At 51.5% G+C, this 21952-nt stretch overlaps 1 protein-coding gene across 1 annotated transcript in view; it reads right to left on the bottom strand.

The window, feature by feature from the left end:
* WHRN (whirlin) overlaps positions 1 to 21952 on the bottom strand; it is an 89781-nt gene that overhangs the window by 60925 nt on the left and 6904 nt on the right. Inside the window, exon 2 of the mRNA XM_077769917.1 lies at positions 4220 to 4438. Coding sequence (XP_077626043.1) covers positions 4220 to 4438 — 219 coding nt within the window. The remainder of the gene's footprint in view (positions 1 to 4219; positions 4439 to 21952) is intronic.

The following is a 21952-nucleotide window of genomic DNA, read 5'->3' on the forward strand; positions in this document are numbered from 1 at the left end:
AAACAGTGGCACCATCCACAATAGCCAAAAGGGTGGTAACAACCCCGGCGAACAAAATGTGGTCCATCCGCACAATAGAATGTCATCAGCCTTAAAAAGGAAAGAAATCCTGTCATGTGCTACAACCTGGATGAACCTTGGGAACATTAAGTCAAAGTGACATAAACTAGTCAGAAGAAGATAAATACCATCTTTCCACTTATGTGAGGTGCTCGGAGCAGTCAAATTCAGAGACAGACAGTAGACTGGTGGTTAGCAGGGGCTGAAGAGAGAAAGGTACCGGGCAACTGTCATTTAATGGGTTTTAGTTTTGTAAGAGTTAAAAGAGTCATGGAGATTCCAGCCAGCAGGGTGCATGTGCTCAATACATCTGGAACTTAGTGCCACTTAAAATAGTTGAGGAAGATACTTTTTATGTTATGTGTACTTTGCCACAGTTTAAAAAACACTTCAAGGGCCGTTGGGTGGTGGCTCAGTCTGTTGAATGTCTGACTTCAGCTCCGGTCATGATCTCACAGTCTGTGGGTTCGAGCTCCGCATTGGGCTCTGTGCTGACAGCTCAGAGCCTGGAGTCTGCTTCGGATTCTGTGTCTCCCTCTCTCGCTGCCCCTCCCCTGCTCACCCTCTGTCTCTCTCTCTCAGAAATAAATAAACATCAACAACAACAACACTTCAGAGAACTGTGGCTTTACCCATTTGCCCCTAAACCATTTTTCAATGTTTCCAAGCAAGAAGACACAGGGTGGGCTCCACTCCATCAGCCCCAGCTAACCAGGAAAGAGCCCCAAAGTGTAAGGCCTGGAGACCCGCTGAGCTCGGATGAGCGTCACCTCCCCCGTGGGTGAAGGAGAGGTCACAGAGATGAAGAACGTGCCTTTCCTCCCTGGAGACTGATGGGTTGGGCACCAGCCCCCAAGGACACACACCAGAGGCGGCTTTTCAGATCGCAACAAAAATACCACCTTGAGAAACAGATGGCTGTACTCTCCTTTGTAACTTTGCAGAGAACAGTGTGCAAGGGTCCGATCCCACAGGACTTAGATTCAAACCCAGCAAACATTAGGGACCTCCGTCTACACTGCACCAGGCAGCTGGCACAGTGTTTTCGTTTTAATTGACTCATTCACGGAATAAACACCGAGCACCTGCACGGTGCCAGGCACTGATCCAGGCCGTGAGTGTACCAGGGCGGAGAACCAAGATCCTTACTTACTGCCACGGAGTTTACACAGTGGTGGCCAGAGAAGCCACTGGAAACAATGGCTCAGAGCACTTAGGTAACTTGTCTGAGGTCACACAGCTGGCAAGCGGGGGAGCAGGGATTTGAATCCAGGCAGCCCGGCTCCAGTGTCTCACCCTTCCTGCCAACCTCACACTAACCCGTTTAACCCCCCACAACAAATGTGTTCCGGTTTATTAGAGCTATAGACGCTGAAGGGTATCCCAGAACGGGAGCCTGGAAGAATACCCTGCCCCCATTTGCCTCTGAAGACATGACAGTAACTTGAGAGCAGATGGGTCTGATTCCCAGAGAGTTACATATGTTCTTCCCTTCTGTTCTTTCCCTTAGCCTCTCCGACGGCTCTCGCACTTCAGTGTGGAGCACAGCGTTACTCGAAAGGCTACGACCTGGGAGCCCGCTTTGGTAGCCCGCTTAGGTGGCTTTCACAAGTAATTTTGCGACACGTGGGATTTTCACGTCCCTACTGCCCTGGGAGCTCGTTTCCCTGGAAGGTGTGTGTCCCCTGGGGCTGGGGGGCGAGGAGTCTTGAAGTTTGGCATGGGAAGTCACGGTGATTTGGAGTATTAGACGAGACCAGGACAGCGGAGAGAAGAGATGCAGAGCCCGTGCGCTCGAGGCCTGGGGAACACAAGTACGGGCCCCAGAGAGATTTCCCCACACTGCTCGCCACAGGAAATGGGGCTTTCCATGCTATATCAGCAAGAACAGGAACAGAAGGGAGGGCAGAAGCTTGTCTGGAGTTGTGGGGTCTGTGAAGGCCACTCTGGTGTGGTCCAGGGTATTTCCGGCCTCCTGAGGACCCCAGATCCTCCCTGGAGCAGAATTCCCTGAGTCTCTGCCTTCCACATTCCTAAGTAAGTTATTCTAAGACTCCTAGAGGGTACCTCATCTCGTCCCAGCCCTCCCACCTGCTCAATTCCAGTGACAGGGCCCTTCTTGCTAAGCATCCTTCTCACTAAGCCTTGAGGACGTGGGCTGGTTTCCACCTCAGGGCCTTTGCACATGCTGCCCCTGCTACCTGCAATTTTCAGCCGCCAGAGTACATGGCAGCTCCTTCTTCCCCCCCAGGTCTCAGCTCAGGAATCACCTCCTCAGAGAGGCACTCCCTGACCACCTCATCTGAAGCAGTGCCCCCTTCTCCTTCACTCTCTACTCCTCTCTCCTGCGTTTACTCTCTTCCGTCATTCTTCACCATCTAAACGATCTTACTTATGCTCCTTTCTGGATCGCTGTCTCACTCCTCCAATGGCCTCCAGCTCACCAGACGCTTCCCCAGAGCAGGGCCTCACCTCTCTTGTCCCTCTCTCTATTCCTCCCTCCCATAACAGCATCGAGCACACCACAGGTGCTCACTAAGTATGGGGTGACCCGTGGAATGGGTCCTGATTGCCACAGTGCCCTCCGGGTCTCTCTTGGGTTCCTGAGCTTTGAAATGTGGATAAAGGACAGCAATCCCACAGGCAGGGCGGCCGTGAGGACTCGCTAGGATGCTGTAATGCTGTAAGCACAGGGCCCGGCACCCATCGTCACTGGCCCTGATGCAGGGAAAGAGCTCAAGGAGAAGATAAAGCAAGTCCTCTGCCCAACCCTGGAAAGGCGGCCGTGACAATGACACAAGGCCGCGCAGACAGCCTTGCTTTCTCACGACTGCCGCTGAGCAACACGGATCCCCTGGTAGGGAGGGGGTCCGAGCCCACCTGTGCCTCCCGCCTCACACTGGCCACCACGCAGAAGGCCAGGCGGCTCTGCAGGAGGTGCCCACTGTCTGGCCACCCTGCCCCTCGTGGCCCAGCACCGAGGCCACGGCCCCCTCTGCCGCAGCCTGCATTCTGACGTTTGCACAAAACACAAAACCTGCTATGTGAACACTGTGCTCTTACGGTCAGGAAAGCAGAGCTGAGAAGGAGTCTCCGGATGGAAGACCTTGCTTGCGTGGCCTGGAGGCTCGTGGCCTCCGGGCTGTCAGGGTCAAGGTCCTAACATACCTGGCGAGCTGCCTGCAGGAGTTGCGTTCTTGGTCTCAGGACCAACCACGGGGTGCAGTGCAAACAGCACCCAGAGCTAAGTTCAAAAACTCAGGGGAATCCTCTCTCGGGCTTTGTTTTTTTTTTTTAAACAGTCAAGATGTGAGAGAAGGATGGCTTTGGAAGGGGGCATCTATTGATGCCTCTGCTCCCCTTCTCTGGGCAACCACCCTGCCACCACCAGCCACACTGTGGGCGGTCCTGTCCATCACAGTGCCCCGCCCTCCCCACCAGCCAATCAGGCGCTCCCTCCCTGGACTAGCATCTGCAGTGGGAGGAGACAGGGAAGACAGTGGGAATCCCTTCCCTCTGGGAGGAGGCCGCACCCCACATCCTTCCAGTAAATTCTCGCTCCGTACAAGGTGGCCAGCACCTGCTTCTGTTTTTACAGCCAAGACCCACGAGTGCACAAGGTTCCCTGCGGAGCCTGGAGTCCCAGCAGCTGCCTGTGCTCACATGCCTGGGTCTGGACCACTGAGAAGTCAAACCCTGTCTAACGGAAAGAGCGGGGTTCCGAGCTGTCTCTCCTCCTGTTCCCGTTGGGGGAGGGGGGGGGCTAGAGCGGTGCAGCTTCAACCTTCAGGAGGGCCAAGTGCCCAGAGGGTGACGATAGAGGGAATCTGGGTCCCGGAATCAGACGAGGGGCAGAGCTGCGGCACCAGGCTAGACGGTCCCCTCCGCTGTGTGTCAGGGAGAAATAAGGGATCCCATTTAAGTCACAGTCTCAGGCTCCTTGGTGGCAGGAGCATAGCCTGCATCAGAATATACACTGCACAGGTCCAAAAGAGAAGAGAACAAGATGACACCCTTCGGCGGGGGCTTGAGAGAGGACAGAGACTCGAGACAGCCAAGCTCCTGTGTCCAGCCTCTGGGAGCTTCCCTGGTCTGGGTCTGGTCGGGAGAATGGGGTTTCGAGGGGGCCGCCTGCCGGGGCTGACACCGGGCAGCTCACCTTTTTCTCATCGCCGCCTTGCAGGAGGCTCAGGGTGCTCCTCGAGTCACCCTCGCGCGGCCTCAGGGCGCTGCCGGGGGCCTGGGGCAGGCCTGAGGGCGGGGAGGCGCTGAGGCCCTGGGGGTCCACCCAGGTGTAGATGTGGTTGGTGACGCAGCCCCCGGGGATGCGCCCGGCTGAGTACACAGACAGCACCAGCTTCTTGGAGCCCTTCAGAGCCTAGAGAGAAAGAGGGAATGCGGGTTAGCAGGAAGGGGGGCAGGGAGGGACCGCTCTCCCACACCCAGAACTTACTTCTCCCGGGCCAGCCCCCTGAGTCCCTTTCTCTCCTCCAGCCCTCAGTTTTTGTCCTATGGAGATATCGGTTCCGCCCCTGCCTTGAAGTGGTCCAAACATAAGACATACGATCTCTGCGCAGCTGTGCAGAACAGAGTGGCCGCAGCAGGCTGAGGCCTGCATCCCTAGGGCGCCCTGCTGGATCCCGAGTGCTTCCTCCTATTCCCTCATGGAGAAGGGTGGCTCACCATGTCTAGGCTACTTGCAAGCTACGGGGGGGAGGGAGAGTTCTGGAATGTGGTCCAGGCAGAGGGGGCCTCTGCAACCAGACCCTGATAAAAACCCCGGCACGGAGTCTCTACCAAGCATCCTGGGAGACAACGCTTCACAGCTCATTCTGCGCTCATCCATCCTTCAGTGACGGGAGACTGAGGCGCATGTGCCCAGTTTCCTGCAGGCGGCTCCCTGTGCTCCTCCTGCCGCGCTTCCTTTGGCGGTAATAAATCGTAGCCACAAGTACAACCATACGCTGAGCCTGGGAGCCCTCGAGGAAGCCTGGGGGTGGTCTTAACGACCCCGCCAGACAGCCAAGAGATAAAATTAGGGATCATGAGACGGCTGAACATTTATAAAGAGCCTGTGCATGCAAACACCCTGCTCTGTGTCTGGCATGCTTTTTTATCTCCTGAAATCCTCATGGAACCCAATCCTCTCGGGAGAGAGGCCTGTTAGAGGAAGGAACAGAAGGAAACCACCAGCCCACACAGCTCGCGAGGGGCTCCTTTTCCCCAGCAACTAACTTTGAGTGTGGACACCACCCTTATTCCACATTTTCCAATGCGGGGAGGGAACGGCCATGGGAGAGGGGAGCCCGGACTCTGTGCCCAGGGTGACGCTGAGGTTGGCCACCCTCCTGTCCCTCGGGGCACCTGGAGCTGAGATGAAGCCCTTTCTGCAGGGACAGTCGCTCAGCACCAGGACTAACAGCAAGCCCAGCAACTGGCGGCTGTGTGAGCAAACTGATAGTCACCTGCACACACGGAGCCCATGCTGGCGCTGTGATCACGTTTCAAAACTGTTCCAGAGAGTTTGTAATGCCGTGCGTATGTGAGCTGTTCTCCTGAGGTGAGGTCAAAAGGATATAAATTGTACCTTCCGGTATGGCCTCAGTCACGTTAAGAGAAAAATCGCACAGGAAAAACATAACAAAACTGAGGAGTCCTGATGCCAAGATGCCAATAGGGTGTCTCTCTTGTCATTCTGTCCTCCCTGGTTCTCAATATTTTCTGAAAGTTCCAGAATGAGGATGCTCTGCCTTTGATAAAAAAAAAAAAAAGCCCAAAAAGCGGGGAAGGGAGTACCTAGCTCTCTGACTCCCCCAAGCTTGCGCCCCTGGGCCCCCAACTCATTCCCATACCCTGTACAGACAAAAGGGGCCAAGGAGAGAGCTTTCCACCACAGTGGGGGACCCTGACGGGACTTCTGAGCCTGTGCTGGAAGACGGGCAGGCCGGGGGATGCCGGGTCCCTCAATCCACAGCTCAATGCCGGTCCCCCGCCCCCGTGGAGGCCTAATGAGAGGGTGGCAACTCTCCAAAAGGCTGCTTTTAAAAAAGATTTCCGAGAAGATGAACAGGAAGAGATTTCGTGCTCCGTTAACATTCCCTGGGACTCCCCAGGCAGAACAGCCGGGGAGATAGAAGCCGGGTGAAGTGTGAGGGGCAGGATGGAGAGGTCAGGGGGCAAGCAGACCTCTGGGGGGGGACGGGGGAGCGGGTCACAGGGCAGGAGCCTCCGAGGCCTTCCTGACCCCTCTCCCCTGCCCAGGGCTCCCCCCCCCCACGAGGGCGCTGCTGGCTGGGGGCCAGTGCCAAGTGGCCTGTCTCCTCCCTGCTCCCTCCCCTGACAGACTGTGAGGCTGTGAACCCAAGCCCCTGCCATTCCATCCATGAGCCCTGCCTGAGGGCCTACTGTGTGCCCACACCGTCCTGGCTCCTGCAGCCTGGTGAGACCCCGCCTCGCCCCGCAGGCCCTCAGAGAAGCCTGGCTGGCCTGACCGGGTGAGGAAGGGCACACGTGGGCCCAAAAGAAACCGTAACGTTAATGCGCAGGCACCGTCCTGCGGCCGCCTTACTCATCTGAGGCGGACAGACGGCTGGGCCGGGATGGAACAGAAACTGTGGACTGACGCAGACCTGTGTCAGAGTCACCCGTCTGTCACTTGTCAGTCATGAGTCCTCGGCCAGGCAAAGCACCGTGCAGGAACAATACCCACGTCTGGGGGGCCGTGTGGATTCAGTGAGCCCACATGCGTGAGGGCCCGAGCCCCTGCACACAGTAGGAGCTCTGCAAGTGGCAGGGCCCCCTCGCCTCCCTTCCCGGAGGTCTGCATTGAGAAGGGAGACCAGGTGCAGAAAAGCTTTGTCCAGGGAGTCACAAAAGAAGGGGGGAGGCGTGGAGCATGGTATGTGTTCTATAAGCGCTGGCAAGAGTGGAGTTCTCCTGGCCAGTTCTATAAATAGGCAAGCAGCAACCTTGAGAGCGGAGAGGAGGTTAATGCCTTTGATGAGAACACCATAGAGACCTGGTGCCGGGGAGGGCCCGGGGGGAGAGGGTCACCGAGTCTCCCACGTGCTGCCCACCTCCAGCGGTTTACAGAAGGGGACCCTGGGATCCCGACACGGGAAGGGACAGAGAGGGCACAAATACACAAAGCACCGCCAAAACCCAGGAGGCCAGCCCTGGGCAAGCCGCCTCCCCTGTGCGCCTCAGTTTCCCCATCACAACACTGGGGGACCAGAAAGTCTGATGGCCACTCAAGCTTCGACGGGGCCGGGACCTGTGATGTGGGCATGTTTGGAAAACGTGGACTCCCAGGGGGTCCTGGAGAGCAAGAGTATCATCCTCCGCGGCTGCCTTCTTTATGTTTTCTCGTAAAACTGAACAAAAATAGGATTCCTGAAACAGCACTCGTGACATCTGGGCCTGGAGCGGGCTCTCAGAACACGGGCGGGGAGCAGCGGCCATTAGCAGCTGCACGGACGCCTCCACCCACTGCCCGTTTTAGTTAAAACCTGTACGTGTCGTGCCGGGAAGGCAAGGGGGCGGAGGGTGGTCTGAGAAGCCGGCTTCTGTCTTCTTAAGGCCGCTTGGTCTCCATGTTTACAACCAACCACCTACTTGTTTTGCAGACTGGCTTTGACGGGGCGCCTGGGTAGCTCAGTCGGCTGGGCGTCCAGCTTCGGCTCAGGTCATGATCTCACAGTCCGTGGGTTTGAGCCCCGCGTCAGGTTCTGTGCTGACAGCCCTTCGGATCCTGTGTCTCCCTCTCTCTGCCCCTCCCCTATTTGCGCTCTGTCTCTCAATAAATAAATAAATGTTAAAAAAAATTTTTTTTTTAAATAAAGAGTGGCTTTGAACCAAGAAGTGAATTCTGAAAGAAAGCCGGCTGCTGAGTGCTCCCCAGCTAGGCCGTGCACCCGCTCCTCGCATGCACGGCCCCCACCACCTCGGGTGCGCCAGGCCCTTCGTTTCGCAGAAGAACTAGCAGCTTCTCTGGCCAGAGTGAGCCTCCATAGCAGGCAGCTTAGGGGGCAGAGGAAATGAGAAAGAGCTCTTGCTGGGAAACAGGCCCAGACATGTCCCCACTGCGCCACTGGCTTGCTGGCTGGTCCTGGGTGGTCCAGGGCTCCGTCTCCTCTCACTGAGAGGTCGGTTTTGCCAACCGGCAAGGAGCAGGCTGAATTCACTAATTGCTGAGGTCCTGCCCCGATATTAAACTTTAAGGTCTTCTGGGTAGTGGCTACCTTCTCGAAGAAAAGGTTGTATCCAAGCACAGGACAGTCGTGAGTTGCGGCAGCAAAGAGATCGGGGGCTTTGGGAGATGCAGGGACAGAGCCCAGTCCTCGGCACGCCCCGTTTAAGAGCAGGTACTCGAGACTGCACTGGCTGAGGTTGCTCCCGGGTCCTTGAACCAGAACTTGAGCCTGGGGGCTCTGAGGCTCCCTGCCAGTGGAAGGGACCGAGAGGGTTTAAGAAAATGCCAGAAGGACAGATGGGGCATCGGGCATGGCAGGGTGCACCCCCAACTCAGCATTGTCATCGGCAGCAAGGGGACCTTCCAGGGGACCTGAGGGCTGGGGAGATGGTCTCCAACGAGACTCTGGCCGCCTGCCTCTGCTCTGGCAGGTGGCCGGTGGCAAATCACGCCCAACACCTAGGTTAGCAACCCACATGCTCTGCCTGTGCAAGTTGGGGACTGTCAACCGAGCCCCTCGCCTGCATGGCTACCTCCAAAATCAGCCAGTACTCCTGAACCAACTGCTTATTAGCTGTGCGGCCTCACACAAGTTACCGAACCTCTCTGTTCATCTGTTTCTCTCCTATCAGATGAAGATCATAATTCCACCCTCTCTTTAGGTAGAGGAGGCAGATAGCACAGCGCCCATCACTGAAGAATTCAAGGGGCTGTGGCTAAAAAGAAAAAAAAGTGAGATGTAGGGAGCGTCCACGATAAGCCGAAGGATCATCAGGGCCCACTGTGCTCCCATATTTGTTATCGAGTTTGCTGGTCAAACTTGACCGAGGGCTTGCAAGTCAGATCGTCGCGAAAGCTCGATCTGACCCAGCAGATGGCATGGCTCAGATACTATCCATCACCAGATGACTGTTGAGGCGGCGTGTTATGATTATGGAAATGTAAATTATACGTGTATGTCTTCAAACTTAGTAACTTGCTACTTGGATTAATGCTCTCGGGAGGCAAATTTGCGTCCCTCAGCTCTTCAGAGCTGACTCTCAAGCCCCCAGATCACAGACCAAGCGACGTGATTCTCTGCCCAGCAGGGAACAGAGAAACAGACTGGAGATGGTCACAGTGTAAGGGGACCAAGGGCTGTGTGCTGGCGTGGCAGATGCGCAGTGACCCTATGTTCAAAAACACACACTAAGGTGCAAGTGTGAAGTGGACCACAAGGTCACAGGACACTCAGACTACTGTCCTCAGGGGCATGTACAAAGGGAGTCTTCCAGAACAGTCTCAAGTAAGGGCACGTCATGGTGAGTCATCCTGTTTATTTCAGGACACAGACGTCGAGGGGCAAGGTTTCCTCTTCTTAGGATCAGAAATGCCCCACCCCAGGAGGGGGAGCTGGTCTAAGACCCAGGTTCAAGTTCACCACCGGGAAGAGAGAAAAGGATGATGTGTGCCTGCTTTTCCTGACCCCACCTTGTCCAGCTGGGGCTTTAGATTCAGACTCAGTGGGCACCAATCCAGACTCTGCTCGTGACCTGCTGTGTGACACAGCAAGTTACCTTACCTCTCTGTGCCTGTTTCTGCATTTATTTTTTTTAAGTTTATTTATTTATTTTGAGATGGAGGGGGAGGGACAGAGAAGAAGGGGGAAAGAGAGAGGATCTCAAACAGGTTACACTGTCAGTGCAGAGCCCGGCATGGGGCGTGACGCCACAAACCCTAAGATCACGACCTGAGGTGAAATCAAGCTATTTAACTGGCTGAGCCGTCTGTTTCTGCGTTTAAAATGCAACTACTATAAGCATTATTAAGATAATGTAGGGGTGCCTGGCTGACTCATTGAGAGGAGCATGTGACTCTTGTTCTCGGGGCCATGAGTTCAAGCCCCATGTTGAGTGTAGAGATTATTTAAATAAACAAAACTTGAAGAAGAGAATGAAGACATACGTAGTACATAGCGTGTGGCACATAGTAGGTACTAAATGTGAATTTCCTTCCTGAGGAAGCTCCTTCTCCCAAACACGAACCCCAGAATTCTCTGAAGCTCTAATCTACACGGACACAAATACACAGGCAGCCCTAGCCACCCTCTCACAACGTCCCTCACCTTCAGAAACATCCTTCTTTCCTCTAATCCACACTCCACATCTGCCCTGCCTTTGACACTCAGCCTGTTTCCCAACACCTCCAGGAAGCTTCCTGGGTCGCGACTGACTCTCATCCTCCAAGAAGAGCGCTCAGCACACTTCTACGTGTTCGTTGCCATGTATACTACACATGCTGTGTCACCTTCATACACCTCTCTCTTTGACTACAAGGTACATTCCTTGAGGCACACTGCACACGCTGTTTTCTTTATAACCTCCTCCAACAAGGTATTTATTGAGCTTTCTAAATGCCAGGCAGCCCCAGGGAAACCATTCAAATGAGGCCGCAGAAAGATCAGTGTCCTAGACCAGGGCTCAGGCGGCCTTAGGTCACCACCCCACGCTTCTCCACGCTCACGGGAGCACATGCACCCCAGGCACGGCACATGTGGAATCTGACGAGACCAGCAAAAGGATGGCTAGGACCCACCGCTGCGGGGCCGGGCTACAGACATTCCCCTCCTGGCTCTGCCACCTGCCACTGGCAACCTCGGGCAGGTTACCAGTCTGTGCCCCAGTTTCCATTAAGAGAGCTTTTCTATCACAGGGTGGTTCTGAAGCTTAAATTTGTTTGTACACCAGAAGTGTCGGAAGCCCGAAACACAGGTAAGAGCTGCGAAGGGTTTGGCAGGATTACTGTAGGGATTCTAGGGGGGATGTCTCACCCCACCATCCATGATAACCACTGTGTCTTCTTCCTGAACGTTCTGTGCATTTCATAAACATGCAGACAGACACACACAGGACTACTACTGAGTGATGTTTATGTAAATTGACTCATACTTAACATTTTCACCAGCATGTTTTTTCCAGCTAAAAAGATGTACTTTGAGGATCTTTCCTCACCAGTTCAATGACATTAAGCACATTTCTTTCCGCACGACAGCACATTCCCTGGCAGAGACACACCACCACTGAATTCTCCCTCCTCTATTGCTGGACGGTTAGGTTGTTTCTCATTTTTTGCCAGTGCAAACAAAGCTGCGATAACATACTTTTTCACGCCTCTTGAAGCACACATGTGTCTAATTCTCTAGATGGGAGACCAGTGGAATTCTTGAGGCAGCGGGCAGTGCATGGTTGTTCATACGAAACTGCGTCCCTCCCTGTTGTAGTTCCTACAATCACCTGCAGGGGGCAGCACCATGACACCGGTGCCTATGGGAATCCTGAGATCCCTCGCCCACAGGGGCTGTGGATGGGACTGGATGTGTGGGCTTTCCAATGTCTTTTCCAACAGCGGAGCTCACTCTGGTGCAGAGATCCACCCTCCTGTATGCTTTCTTCTACAGGCTCCAGAAATCTCCCAATTCAGGCAAACCTTGGCTCTATTTTCCAACTGTATCTGGAAAGTAGAGAATCGTTAAGGCACCGACATCAAAACGTATCTTAAGGTGAGGATCCCCTACCCCCAAGTTTTTTTCAGTGAAAGGTAAACTCACTAGGAAGCCATTCCCAATAAACTTCTATCTCATGCTGGCTCTGAGACTTTAGACAGTTTACTTAAGCCCTCGGGCTTCAGCTTTGTCACCTGTTGAACGGGGCTACTACTGCCTCCCCTTACGGAGTTGCTGTGGGGACAAAATGAGGGCTGACAAGACCACATGCACAGAGCATGTGGCATTCAATGTGGCGCAAGCAGGTGCCCAGCAAACGTGGCTGATACCCTTGGTGACAGCCAAATCACGGGGATGGCCACACATTTTATTCTTCCCATTGCACGGATGAGGAAAGAGACTCTAGGTGGGGGCGTGTCTCATGCAACATCACAAAGAAGATAAGAGGCAGGGCTGGGATTTGAATCTTGGACTCTCCAAACTCGTGGCTCTCTCTCCAGCAGTGCGAGGGGGTTCAGAGGCGTGAGGCGGACCCTCTGCCTTGGCCTCACCAGACAGACGAGGAGAGGGTCTGAAGAGGGGACGCGGGACTTGCAGGCTGTGAACAAGTGAGAGCCCCTGGACTCTTGAACCCTGAGCTGGGGCCGGGTGCGGCCAGAGGGGCTAGAAAGACCCTGCCTATTCAGCCCCACTTTGAGGGAGGACAGATGGATGGTGTGGACTCTGCCCCAGGGGCGTGGTCTAAGGTCGTGAGAAAGTAAAGCCCTCACTTGGCCCTGTCTTCAGCCCTCCTTTCCTTGGGACCACATCTGTATCTGTGGTAATGACCTCTTACAGGGCTCACTAACCGCAAAAGCCTCCCAGCCTCTAAAATCAGTCTCTGCTGCACAACCAGGACATCCTGTTAATAGGCAAGTGGACCCCATCCACTCCCTGCCCAAGCCCTCCTCCCCACCCCGCCCCGTCTCTGATGTAAAATGCAAACTCCTCGCTGTATGTCTCAGGCCGGTGCGGCTGGCCCTTAGGCCCGGCCACCCTCATCTCCCGTCCCTGCCACTCGCCTTGCTTTCGGGGGCAAAGACTCCAAGTTATTCGCACTGCTGCTCCCCATCCCTCAAACCGCAGATCTCAACACACTTACGGTGATTAGTTTATTTGTATCCTTCTCAGTAGATACAGAGTCAGGGGATTCTTCTGTTGGGTCACAGATGTGTCGATAAATGAAAGACAAGACCTCGTGGGTGATTCCACATAAAACGAGAGACCACGAAGCGGGGGCGCCTGGATAGCTCAGTCGGTTAAGCATCCGACTTCGGCTCAGGTCATGATCTCACAGTTCGTGAGTTCAAGCCCAGTCTCGGGCTCTGTGCTGACAGCTAGCTCAGAGCCTGGAGCCTGTTTCAGATTCTGTGTCTCCCTCTCTCTCTGCCCCTCCCCTGCTCTCTCTCTCTTAAAAATAAAGATTAACAAAAATTTAAAAATAAAAATAAATGAGAGACAATGAAGAAATATAATTGAAATTGCCCTCCTCCTGAAATGGATTGCCTTCCTTTATTTTCCTTTAATTGCCTTTGTTTTAAAATGTTTTAAATGTTTTTATTTATTTCTGAGAGAGAGAGAGAGAGAGAGAGAGAGATAGTGTGAGCAGGGAGGGTCAGAGAGGAGGGAGATACAAAATCTGAAGCAGGCTCCAAGCTCTGAGCTAGCTGTCAGCACAGAGCCAGACTACTCAGGGCTCGAACCCACGAACCGTGAGATCATGACCTGAGCCGAGGTCAGACGGTTAACTGGCTGAGCCACCCAGGCGCCCCTAATTGCCTTTGTTTTAAAATTGATGTCAAGGAAGAGTTTTACTTCTCTTGAAATACTATGAGTTCTCTAGTGGAATCTAAACAATGCATGGATTTCCCTTTTTGCTTTGGTTGCTAGGAAGCTCACACGTTCATTTAAATATGAATACTATTCCTATTAAAGGCAACACTTACACACACACACTTTCCAATATGGTTACTGATCTCTCTGCCTTTTTCATGATGTACTTTTTAGGTTAAGTCACTCGATTATTTCTGAAGTAGGAAAAAATATTCATTACAAATATATTAACAAGAAAGTAAGTAGGATATGTAGAGTTGAAAGAGGATGTCAAACCACCCCAATAATACAGGAAGAGCTCAATAAAACAACTGCCAAGCAGACGAATGAATGCTGAAGTACATCTCAAGGATCAGAGACACCTTATACACAGAGTTGGAAGCAGGGAAACTTTTCACAGATGCCTGGGCAATAACTCTGCTTTCTCATTCTATTCTCTCCCTCAATTCCCCAGAAATACTTTGCTGCTGCTAACTTTGGTCTACGAATCGTGTCATTTAAAAACATTCCCTTAAATAAAAGCCCCGAAAGTGGTAGTTTATGCTCTTCTGGAATGTTGACATGCGCGGGCAGTGGTATGCTGGGGACTCACTATCGCTCAGAGAACTGGGGCTTCGTTTCGGGGTCCCTGACTGCTGCGCACCCAGCAGGAGGCCAGGATCTGGGGCAAAGCTTGCCGCCATGAGGCTCACCTGCTCTGACTCTTTGTGGCTACCTCACCTCTTTGTCCATCCTGGGGGAAGTCAATCTGGACGGCGGAGCGGCTGTGGGAACCCATCCAAGACCCCTTCCCTGAGATAGAGCTCAACATAAGGATCGTGAAACAACCCAGCAACATATGCATGAAGCAAGAATAAACGGAAGCAGGTGATCCAACCATCGAGGCATGTGAATGTACAGAAATAAAGGCCAGGGAGGGGAGAGGGCAGAGAAATGATGACTGGTTGGGAGGGTGGGGTAATCGGCATCTTCTTCTCCCCTTTCCAGGTTTTTTTTTTTTTTTTAACATTTCAATTTGCCTTGAATTGGGGCCTTACAAAGTAGATTTCAATAAATCAGCTGCTCATTTCCTCCACTTTCTTTTCTTTATGAATTTGATCTTCTCCGAAGGTTCTGTATGAGGAAGGAAACCTTCGCTCCAGACCTGGGAACACCAAGATTGCAGAGGCTGGAACAGGACCTGACGTCTTAATGGCCCTGATTTCCAGAATCTTTGCTCCGAAATGTTTCCGTGAGTCAAGGCTGTGTGAAAAGAAATAAACGTGAAGGATCAAAGAGAGAGAGAGAAAATGTTGTCCCTGGGGTAGTGCTATGAGAAATTTGCAAGACGGTGACAGAGTGGCTGTCCCCTTGCAAAACAACTCGGAAGATAAGGACACAGCAGATTCCAGAAAGATATTGATTCCTTTTTAATGCAATTCTTCAATTATCCACTAAGCCTGGCTTTCAGTCTCTTATAATTTAAGTAAATTGCTTTACAAATGTTCTTTTAAATTTGGTCTCTTAATTCTTCTCCTTTTTTTTTTCTTTTGGGAAGAACTAACAAGATTCTAGGAGTCATAAACATAATCGCGCAAGATGAGCCTCGATGGGCTTCCAATGGAGTTACTGTGGTCTGGCACATCCATCCATCAGAGAAACCTGATTATGTATCCATATTTTCTTGGTCCATGAGTGGATACATGGATGGGATGTATGCTACTTGAGGACACTTAACATTCCTATCCCTCATCACTTTCTGTGCATCCCATCAACGGGACAAGCTTCCAATTTAATTCAGCCTCAGACTGAAAACTCTGAAGTCAAGGTGGATGAATCAATCAGCTACCTAGCAGCTACTCCTAACAGCCATCTCTTAAAGAAAAAGACAGAACAGAAGATGCAGAAATGTGATTAAATGGACATAGGAAATCAACAAGGTATACACCGAAAAAGCAAATGTACATACGTCACTTACATATATAACGTATTATGCATTATATGTACATAACATTATGCTATATGCTATTTATAATGTATCACGTATGAGTCTACACAGCTATACAAATAATAAACATGCTAGGAAGTTCCAACTTTGCTACTTATACAAATTAAAATAGGATACTTTTTTGTCTATCAGATTGGCAAAAATGGAAAAGAAACAGAATATCCAGGGTTGGCAGAAAAATGAAGCATATCCTATATGCTAAGGTTGGTATTGTAAAATGCCAAAGGATGGGACTGTAAAATAACAAACTCTTCCCCAAGAACAATCTGGCAACAGTTACCAAAGTCTTAAAAATCTGCCTCTGCCCTGAGCCAATGCCACCTCTAGAAAGACAGGCCAGGGCATTTTCAGAGACATGCTTACAGATTAATGTGCAAGGACACATTGTCTAAAGCAGCAATATGGATAACGTTTAAAAAACAAACTGTCCAGGGGCGCCTGGGTGGCTTAGTCGGTTAAGCGTCCGACTTTCGCTTAGGTCACGATCTCGCGGTTCGTGGGTTTGAGCCCCGCGTCGGGCTCTGTGCTGACTGCCAGCTCAGAGCCTGGAGCCTGTTTCAGTCTGTGACTCCCTCTCTCTCTGACCCTCCCCTGCTCACGCTGTCTCTCTCTCTCTCTCCTAGAAATAAATAAAAAACATTAAAAAAAAAAACTGTCCAACAATAAGAAATTAGTTAAATAAATCATGCATCTCTTTGCTATGATGTATCATGAAGTCATTAAAAATCATGTTCTAGAAACATTTCTCAGGGTAGGAAAATAGTCATGATACACTGTTGAAACAGACTCAAAAACTATGTTCAGAATGGCAGTTTTGTAGAAAATTTCCAGTACGAATTTACACAGATAGGCACAAAGGGGACGGGAAAGACAGCAATCAAATTGTCAATAAGGGGGTGCCTGGGTGACTCAGTTAAGCATCCGACTTCGGCTCAGGTCATGATCTCATGGTTCATGAGTTTAGGCCCCGCATCAGGCTCTGTGCTGACAGCTCAGAGCCTGGAACCTGCTTCGGATTCTGTGTCTCCATCTATCTCTGCCCCTCCCCCGCTCACACTCTGTCTCTTGAAAAGAAATAAAACGTTAAAAGAAATTGTCAATAGTGATTATTTCTGGGTGGAGCGGGTTATTGACAATTTTTGTTTGTTTTTTTCCTTTGTGTTTTCCTGGAGTTTTTGAGTTCTCTAAATTGAACCCATATCTCTCAGGTCATTAATATACATGCCCACACCCACATCTTATTTTAAAAGCCCAGGCAGACTCCTCTACTCCTCCTCTTTCCTGTGAACCAACCAAACTGGCCCTTTCTTTGTCCCGTCTGTGACGGGGTAGATGGCCACAAGCCCCAGGAGACTCTGTGGGCATGTTCTACACAGCAGACGGCCGAGACAGATTCAGAGACTTTGCCAATCAATGAGCTGATTTCCTAAGTTACAGGTTTATCCTAATGGGGGTTGAGTGGAAGTCACAGTTAATCTATTCATGGAATTTCCACAGACAAGGCACAAAATAAAATCCTGACAAAGGTCAGGACCTGGCGAGAGAGATAAAAGAGAGGGGGGAAAAAAAGGCAAAGAGTGCCCAGTGCTGCTCCTGAATCTAAAGTCTAGTCACTAAGACACACAGACCTCGCCTAGGGCAGGGCAGTCAGGGGCTGGGCGGTCTGGTTACTCGTAGTTTTCTAATCAAATGGTTACAACGTCATCTACAACGTCATCGCAGTAAAGAAAAAAAATCAGAGAAGAAATGTACATTTAGTGAGACACAGCTGTGGCCAGCGCTGTGCTAGGCTGTACGTGACCAGAAGGTGGCAACGAGCATGCACTTTGGAGGCAAGAAGACCTGAGTTCAAATCCTAGTACTGGAGACTGAGCACTTCCTCCTCCCGAAGCTGTTCCCTGTCCCTGCGGGCTGTGCTGGAGAGCTGGTGGGGAGATTTGCATAAAGTCCGGGGGCACAGAGAAGAACGCCCACGGGGGCCGTTTTTATTAGTGTGCCCAGTATCATAAGCTTGTAAGCATCTGTGTGCTGTGTGTTTTATACCAGGAAGAGTCTTATCTGGTAGGGAAAAAAAAAACCCAACATAGTGGTGGGAACATAGCAGGTAATTGTTCATTGTTCAAGTTAATAGATACATCCGGTGCTTTAACATGTTCGTGACCCATATGACCATTAGCATCCCCCTTTTAGATGTGAGGACATTGAACAGGGAAGTTACGTAACTTGCCTGCCGCTTGACTATCATTCCCGTGATTCCCATTACAACTTATCGAAGAGGAATTAGAGAATCAGTGAGGGGGCCACCTGTTAGGATGAGCCCTGGGTGTTGTATGTAAGTGCTGAATCACAGGAACCTACTCCTCAAGCCCAGGCTACATTAGCTAACTTGACAATAAACATTTTTTTTTTTTTTAAAAGAAAAAGTCGTTTGTTGGAGGCCCCACATGTACAAAGGGGCAGAACCCGGGTTTGAACCCAGAGCATCGGGCTCCAGAGCCCAGCCTCAAGCATCATGGGATGCCGCCTCTCTCAGGCAGTGGGAGTGACAGGCACATTCCCCTCAAGTCAACAAAACCTGCTTTGAAGTCCTGGCCTTTCCATTTCCCTTTACAGGCAAGTGACAGACTCTGCAGGTTTCTGCACAACAAAGCAGCAAAAGTGGTACCTACTTTGAACTTGATGGGGCCGTGTCCTGGGGTTCAAGCGAGTCCATCCACAGAAGGAAGTACTGAGAACGCTGTCTGAGTTATAACTCGGTACAGAAGTTATCAGTACCGGCCGCAGAGCAATTGAAGGAAACACCAGGAAGTGAATAATCTGTGTCACAACGAGTGAAGCAGGTCAGTACGCTGAAGGAGCTTCGGGGAAGAGCAGGATTCCGCAGACGGGGTAGCTGAGGGTGGCGGGCAGGTCTGCTGCGAGCACGCACCGGGGCCGGCCCCACGGCGGCCGTGGGCGTCAACGGGTGCAGGGAAACGATGCCTTGTCTCGGCGGAGGGCGGGCTGCCTGTCTGGCCAAGTGTGGACTGCACTCAGGGAACGGCCGGGGAAAAGGACTCTGTGCAGGTAAAGGGATCCCGTCGTGGGCAGCCTGACCATCAGCAGGACTGCAGCTCCCGCAAGGCGCCAGGCGGCGCAAAGCTCGATCGGGTACAGATTCAGACAGGGTGCCCTGCCGCCAGGACGCTGAATGGACTAGTGGGCCGATGAGCAGGACGGGAGACAGACAGAGGGCAAGGAGGCCGCAGCAGCAGCGTGGTCTGAGCTGGGCAGGGGAGGCACCAGGCCTGGAGGCTCTAACTTGGCCGGGGCTGGGCCGAGCCTCAACGGGGAGACTGCAGGGAAGGGGAGCAGGTCAAGGCTCCCACCTTGGGAAATGCCCACGGCTTGTGGGCAAGAGGAGGAGGTGCCGTCAGAGGGCGCGGAAACGACCAGGACTTCCACGGCAAGCAAATGCTATTCCTGATACTGGGCAAGGGCTGAAAACATAAAGAAAAAAAAAGATAAAGACAGCAAAAGGAGGCCCAGATTCTGTGTCAAGAGACAACACAGAAGAGAGGAAGGGATTTGCGGGAAGAGAGGAAAGGTTCTGAGGGCAACTTGAACATCTTGATTTAAAACCTCGGGACCCAAAAGGCTCGTGGAAGGAGGAGAGGGCTTAAGAGACTTTGGGAAAACCTGGGATAGGCTTGCCTCCCTCCCCCAGGAGAAAGAGGAGGCTGCAGGAGACAGATGCAGCAGGGATGAGGTCACCCTGGGCCCAGACACACTGCAGGACACCACATCCTCCACTGGCCAGCAGGACGGAAATACAGGCAGGAACACCTCTCCCCAGACCTCTGCCAGCAGCTTCCCCCCTGCATGGAAGGGTAACTTCTGAAAGCTGGACTTTTTTAAATGTTTTATTTATTTCTGAGAGAGAGAGAGAGACAGTGTGAGCAGGGGAGGGTCAGAGAGAGAGGGAGACACAGACTGAAACAGGCTCCAGGCTCTGAGCTGACAGTCAGCAAAGAGCCCGACACAGGGCTCGAACCCACGAACCGCGAGATCATGACCTAAGCCGAAGTCGGACACTTAACCAACTGAGCCACCCAGGTGCGCTGAAAGCTAGACTCTTTCCTTCTCTCCCCTCCCCCTCCCCTCTCCTCCTCTTCCCTTGGTCAGAAGCCTCTGAATGTAGCCTCAAACACCAATTCAGATGTGGTTCAAATACATTCCAGGGTTGTTGTTTTTTTTAAAGTACAGCTGCCCATACTGTCAAATCACCACTTTCAACCTGCATTAATTGCTCTAATGGGTTCTGGAGAAACAGCCACCGTCTCTCCGTCCTCATCGGGGCCCCCGGGGATCTCATCAGGGAAAGAGACTGGGGAACTAGGATGCAGATGCCGCTGACCTGGGAGCCACACGGTCACACACTGGCCTCTGGGTCATGCATCTGCCCCACTGCCCCATGCTTTTAAGGGAGGTTGGGACATACGATTCCATCCAATCCCCGGGCCTTACTACTGCTGTCAAACAAAAATGCAGACGCCAAAATCCAGATAGCAGCAATTACACTTTTAAAGAAACTGCCTATATGGGAATATTGACCTGTGTTTATTAAATGACTCAAACAGCTACAATGCACCTGATGTACCAAGAGGGCTCTGAGCCCCAGTATTTTCTTCCAAAGGCACTATTTTCTATTTTGTTTTGTTTTGTTTTAGATGAAGCAAGCACAACAGAAGACTTTCAAAGCCAAGAGGATGTAGTCGGTAACATTTTTCATTACAATGCCTGCAGTGGGACCCCCATGACCGTATTTTTCACACTTGATGGGCGACAGCAACAATAACCCATTTGCGACAACTATGAGCCAGGTTCAAGGGTGAGGGGGGTCTGTGTCACAGAGAGGCCCCAGGGAGCTGCTCAAGGTCACAGCCAAGTAACACAGTCAGGTGAACCCAGGTCCGTTTCCAAAAGCCATCTTTAATGTCTTGGGTACAGACCTCTCTTCTCTGGATTTTCCAATTCATCAGCTGACCTTGCACATCTGGAATCAGGCTCCAAAGCAGCTTAGGATATGGACAGGGTGGGTCCATCTCTCGGGTCAAGTCTTTATGTGGAAAAGTGTTGGGGGTGGGGCAGATCCCAAAAGAAGGTGGTGCTTTTCGAACCTCAGTGTGATGAAGACTTGCCTAGGGAGCTTGTTAATTCTCAGGCAAGCTGCATGTCTGATCACTGCTTCCAAGGTATTTGGAAACGACCTTTTAGATGTGAATCTACTATGTTCTTCCCTGTAACCTGTCACTTCAGAATCTGGTGAGGAAGACATCTCGGGACTTGTTTATGGGAGGCTGAAATATTTCCTTTGCATCCTGAGTTGAGGGGATGCTGATATTACAAAAACGCAGGTAGAAAGGAAAAATAACTATGGAACAGGCTGCCAGCTGAAGCAAAACCACAGCCAATTTAGCAGAAGGAACACAAATTCTCAAAGGGGTAAGGACATAAAGGAGCTGGGAGTGGAAAAGAAGAAAAAAATAAATTCACTTGTGCATTCTTGGTGGAGAATAAAGCAGGGCTGAAGCCTATGTGTGCCTGGCAGGAACTTGGCCTTCACCTGAAACCCTGGGGCTTCGTGAAACCTGAGCAGTGATGGGTTTTGTTTTGGTTTGTTTGTTGTTGTTTTTAAATAAAAAGCAGGAAGATCTATCCCACCCAAAATTGGTTCACTGATTGCTTCTGAATGCATTAATGATTCTATTTTGGGATCATAGACCCGAGCTGCAGAAATACTCCACTTCTGGGAATGTGGGTTTAAAATCAAGAGCAAAGCAACAAATGAACTAACTGAAGAGGTCTCGTAGGGCAGACTGGGCCACAGACGATGGGAAATGCTCTTGTCCGCTTAAGCACGGGCCACTTTTTTTCAAGGCCTTTTCCGAGTGCCTCAGTGGGTTAGCTGGTTGAGCGTCCGACTCTTGATTTTGGCTCAGGTCATGATCCCACAGTTGTGTGGGATCCCACAGTTAGTGTGGAGCCTGCTTAAGATTCTCTCTCTCTCTGTCTGTCTCTCTCCCTCTGCCCCACTCCCCTGCTTGCAATCTCTCTCTCTCTAAAATGAAAACTAAGTAAATAAATAAATAAAGGTCTTTCACTAAAGTAGTCGTATAGGGTTTCCTATTAAGCCATACGATTCCATACTCATCCTTGGAAAGGCAAGCTGGAGATGGCTATGCCCATTTCACAGCTCCAAAGACTGAGGAATCCAGACACGTCATATGATCTGCTCACAGACAAACAGCTTTGTGATAAAGGATACATCAGAGCTTCTGAACTCGCCAGCACTGCATTGGGAGCAAGACCGTTGCATTCA

The sequence above is a fragment of the Crocuta crocuta genome, unplaced genomic scaffold (assembly GCF_008692635.1).
Source record: "Crocuta crocuta isolate KB4526 unplaced genomic scaffold, BGI_CrCroc_1.0 scaffold95, whole genome shotgun sequence".
Taxonomy (NCBI): domain Eukaryota; kingdom Metazoa; phylum Chordata; class Mammalia; order Carnivora; family Hyaenidae; genus Crocuta; species Crocuta crocuta.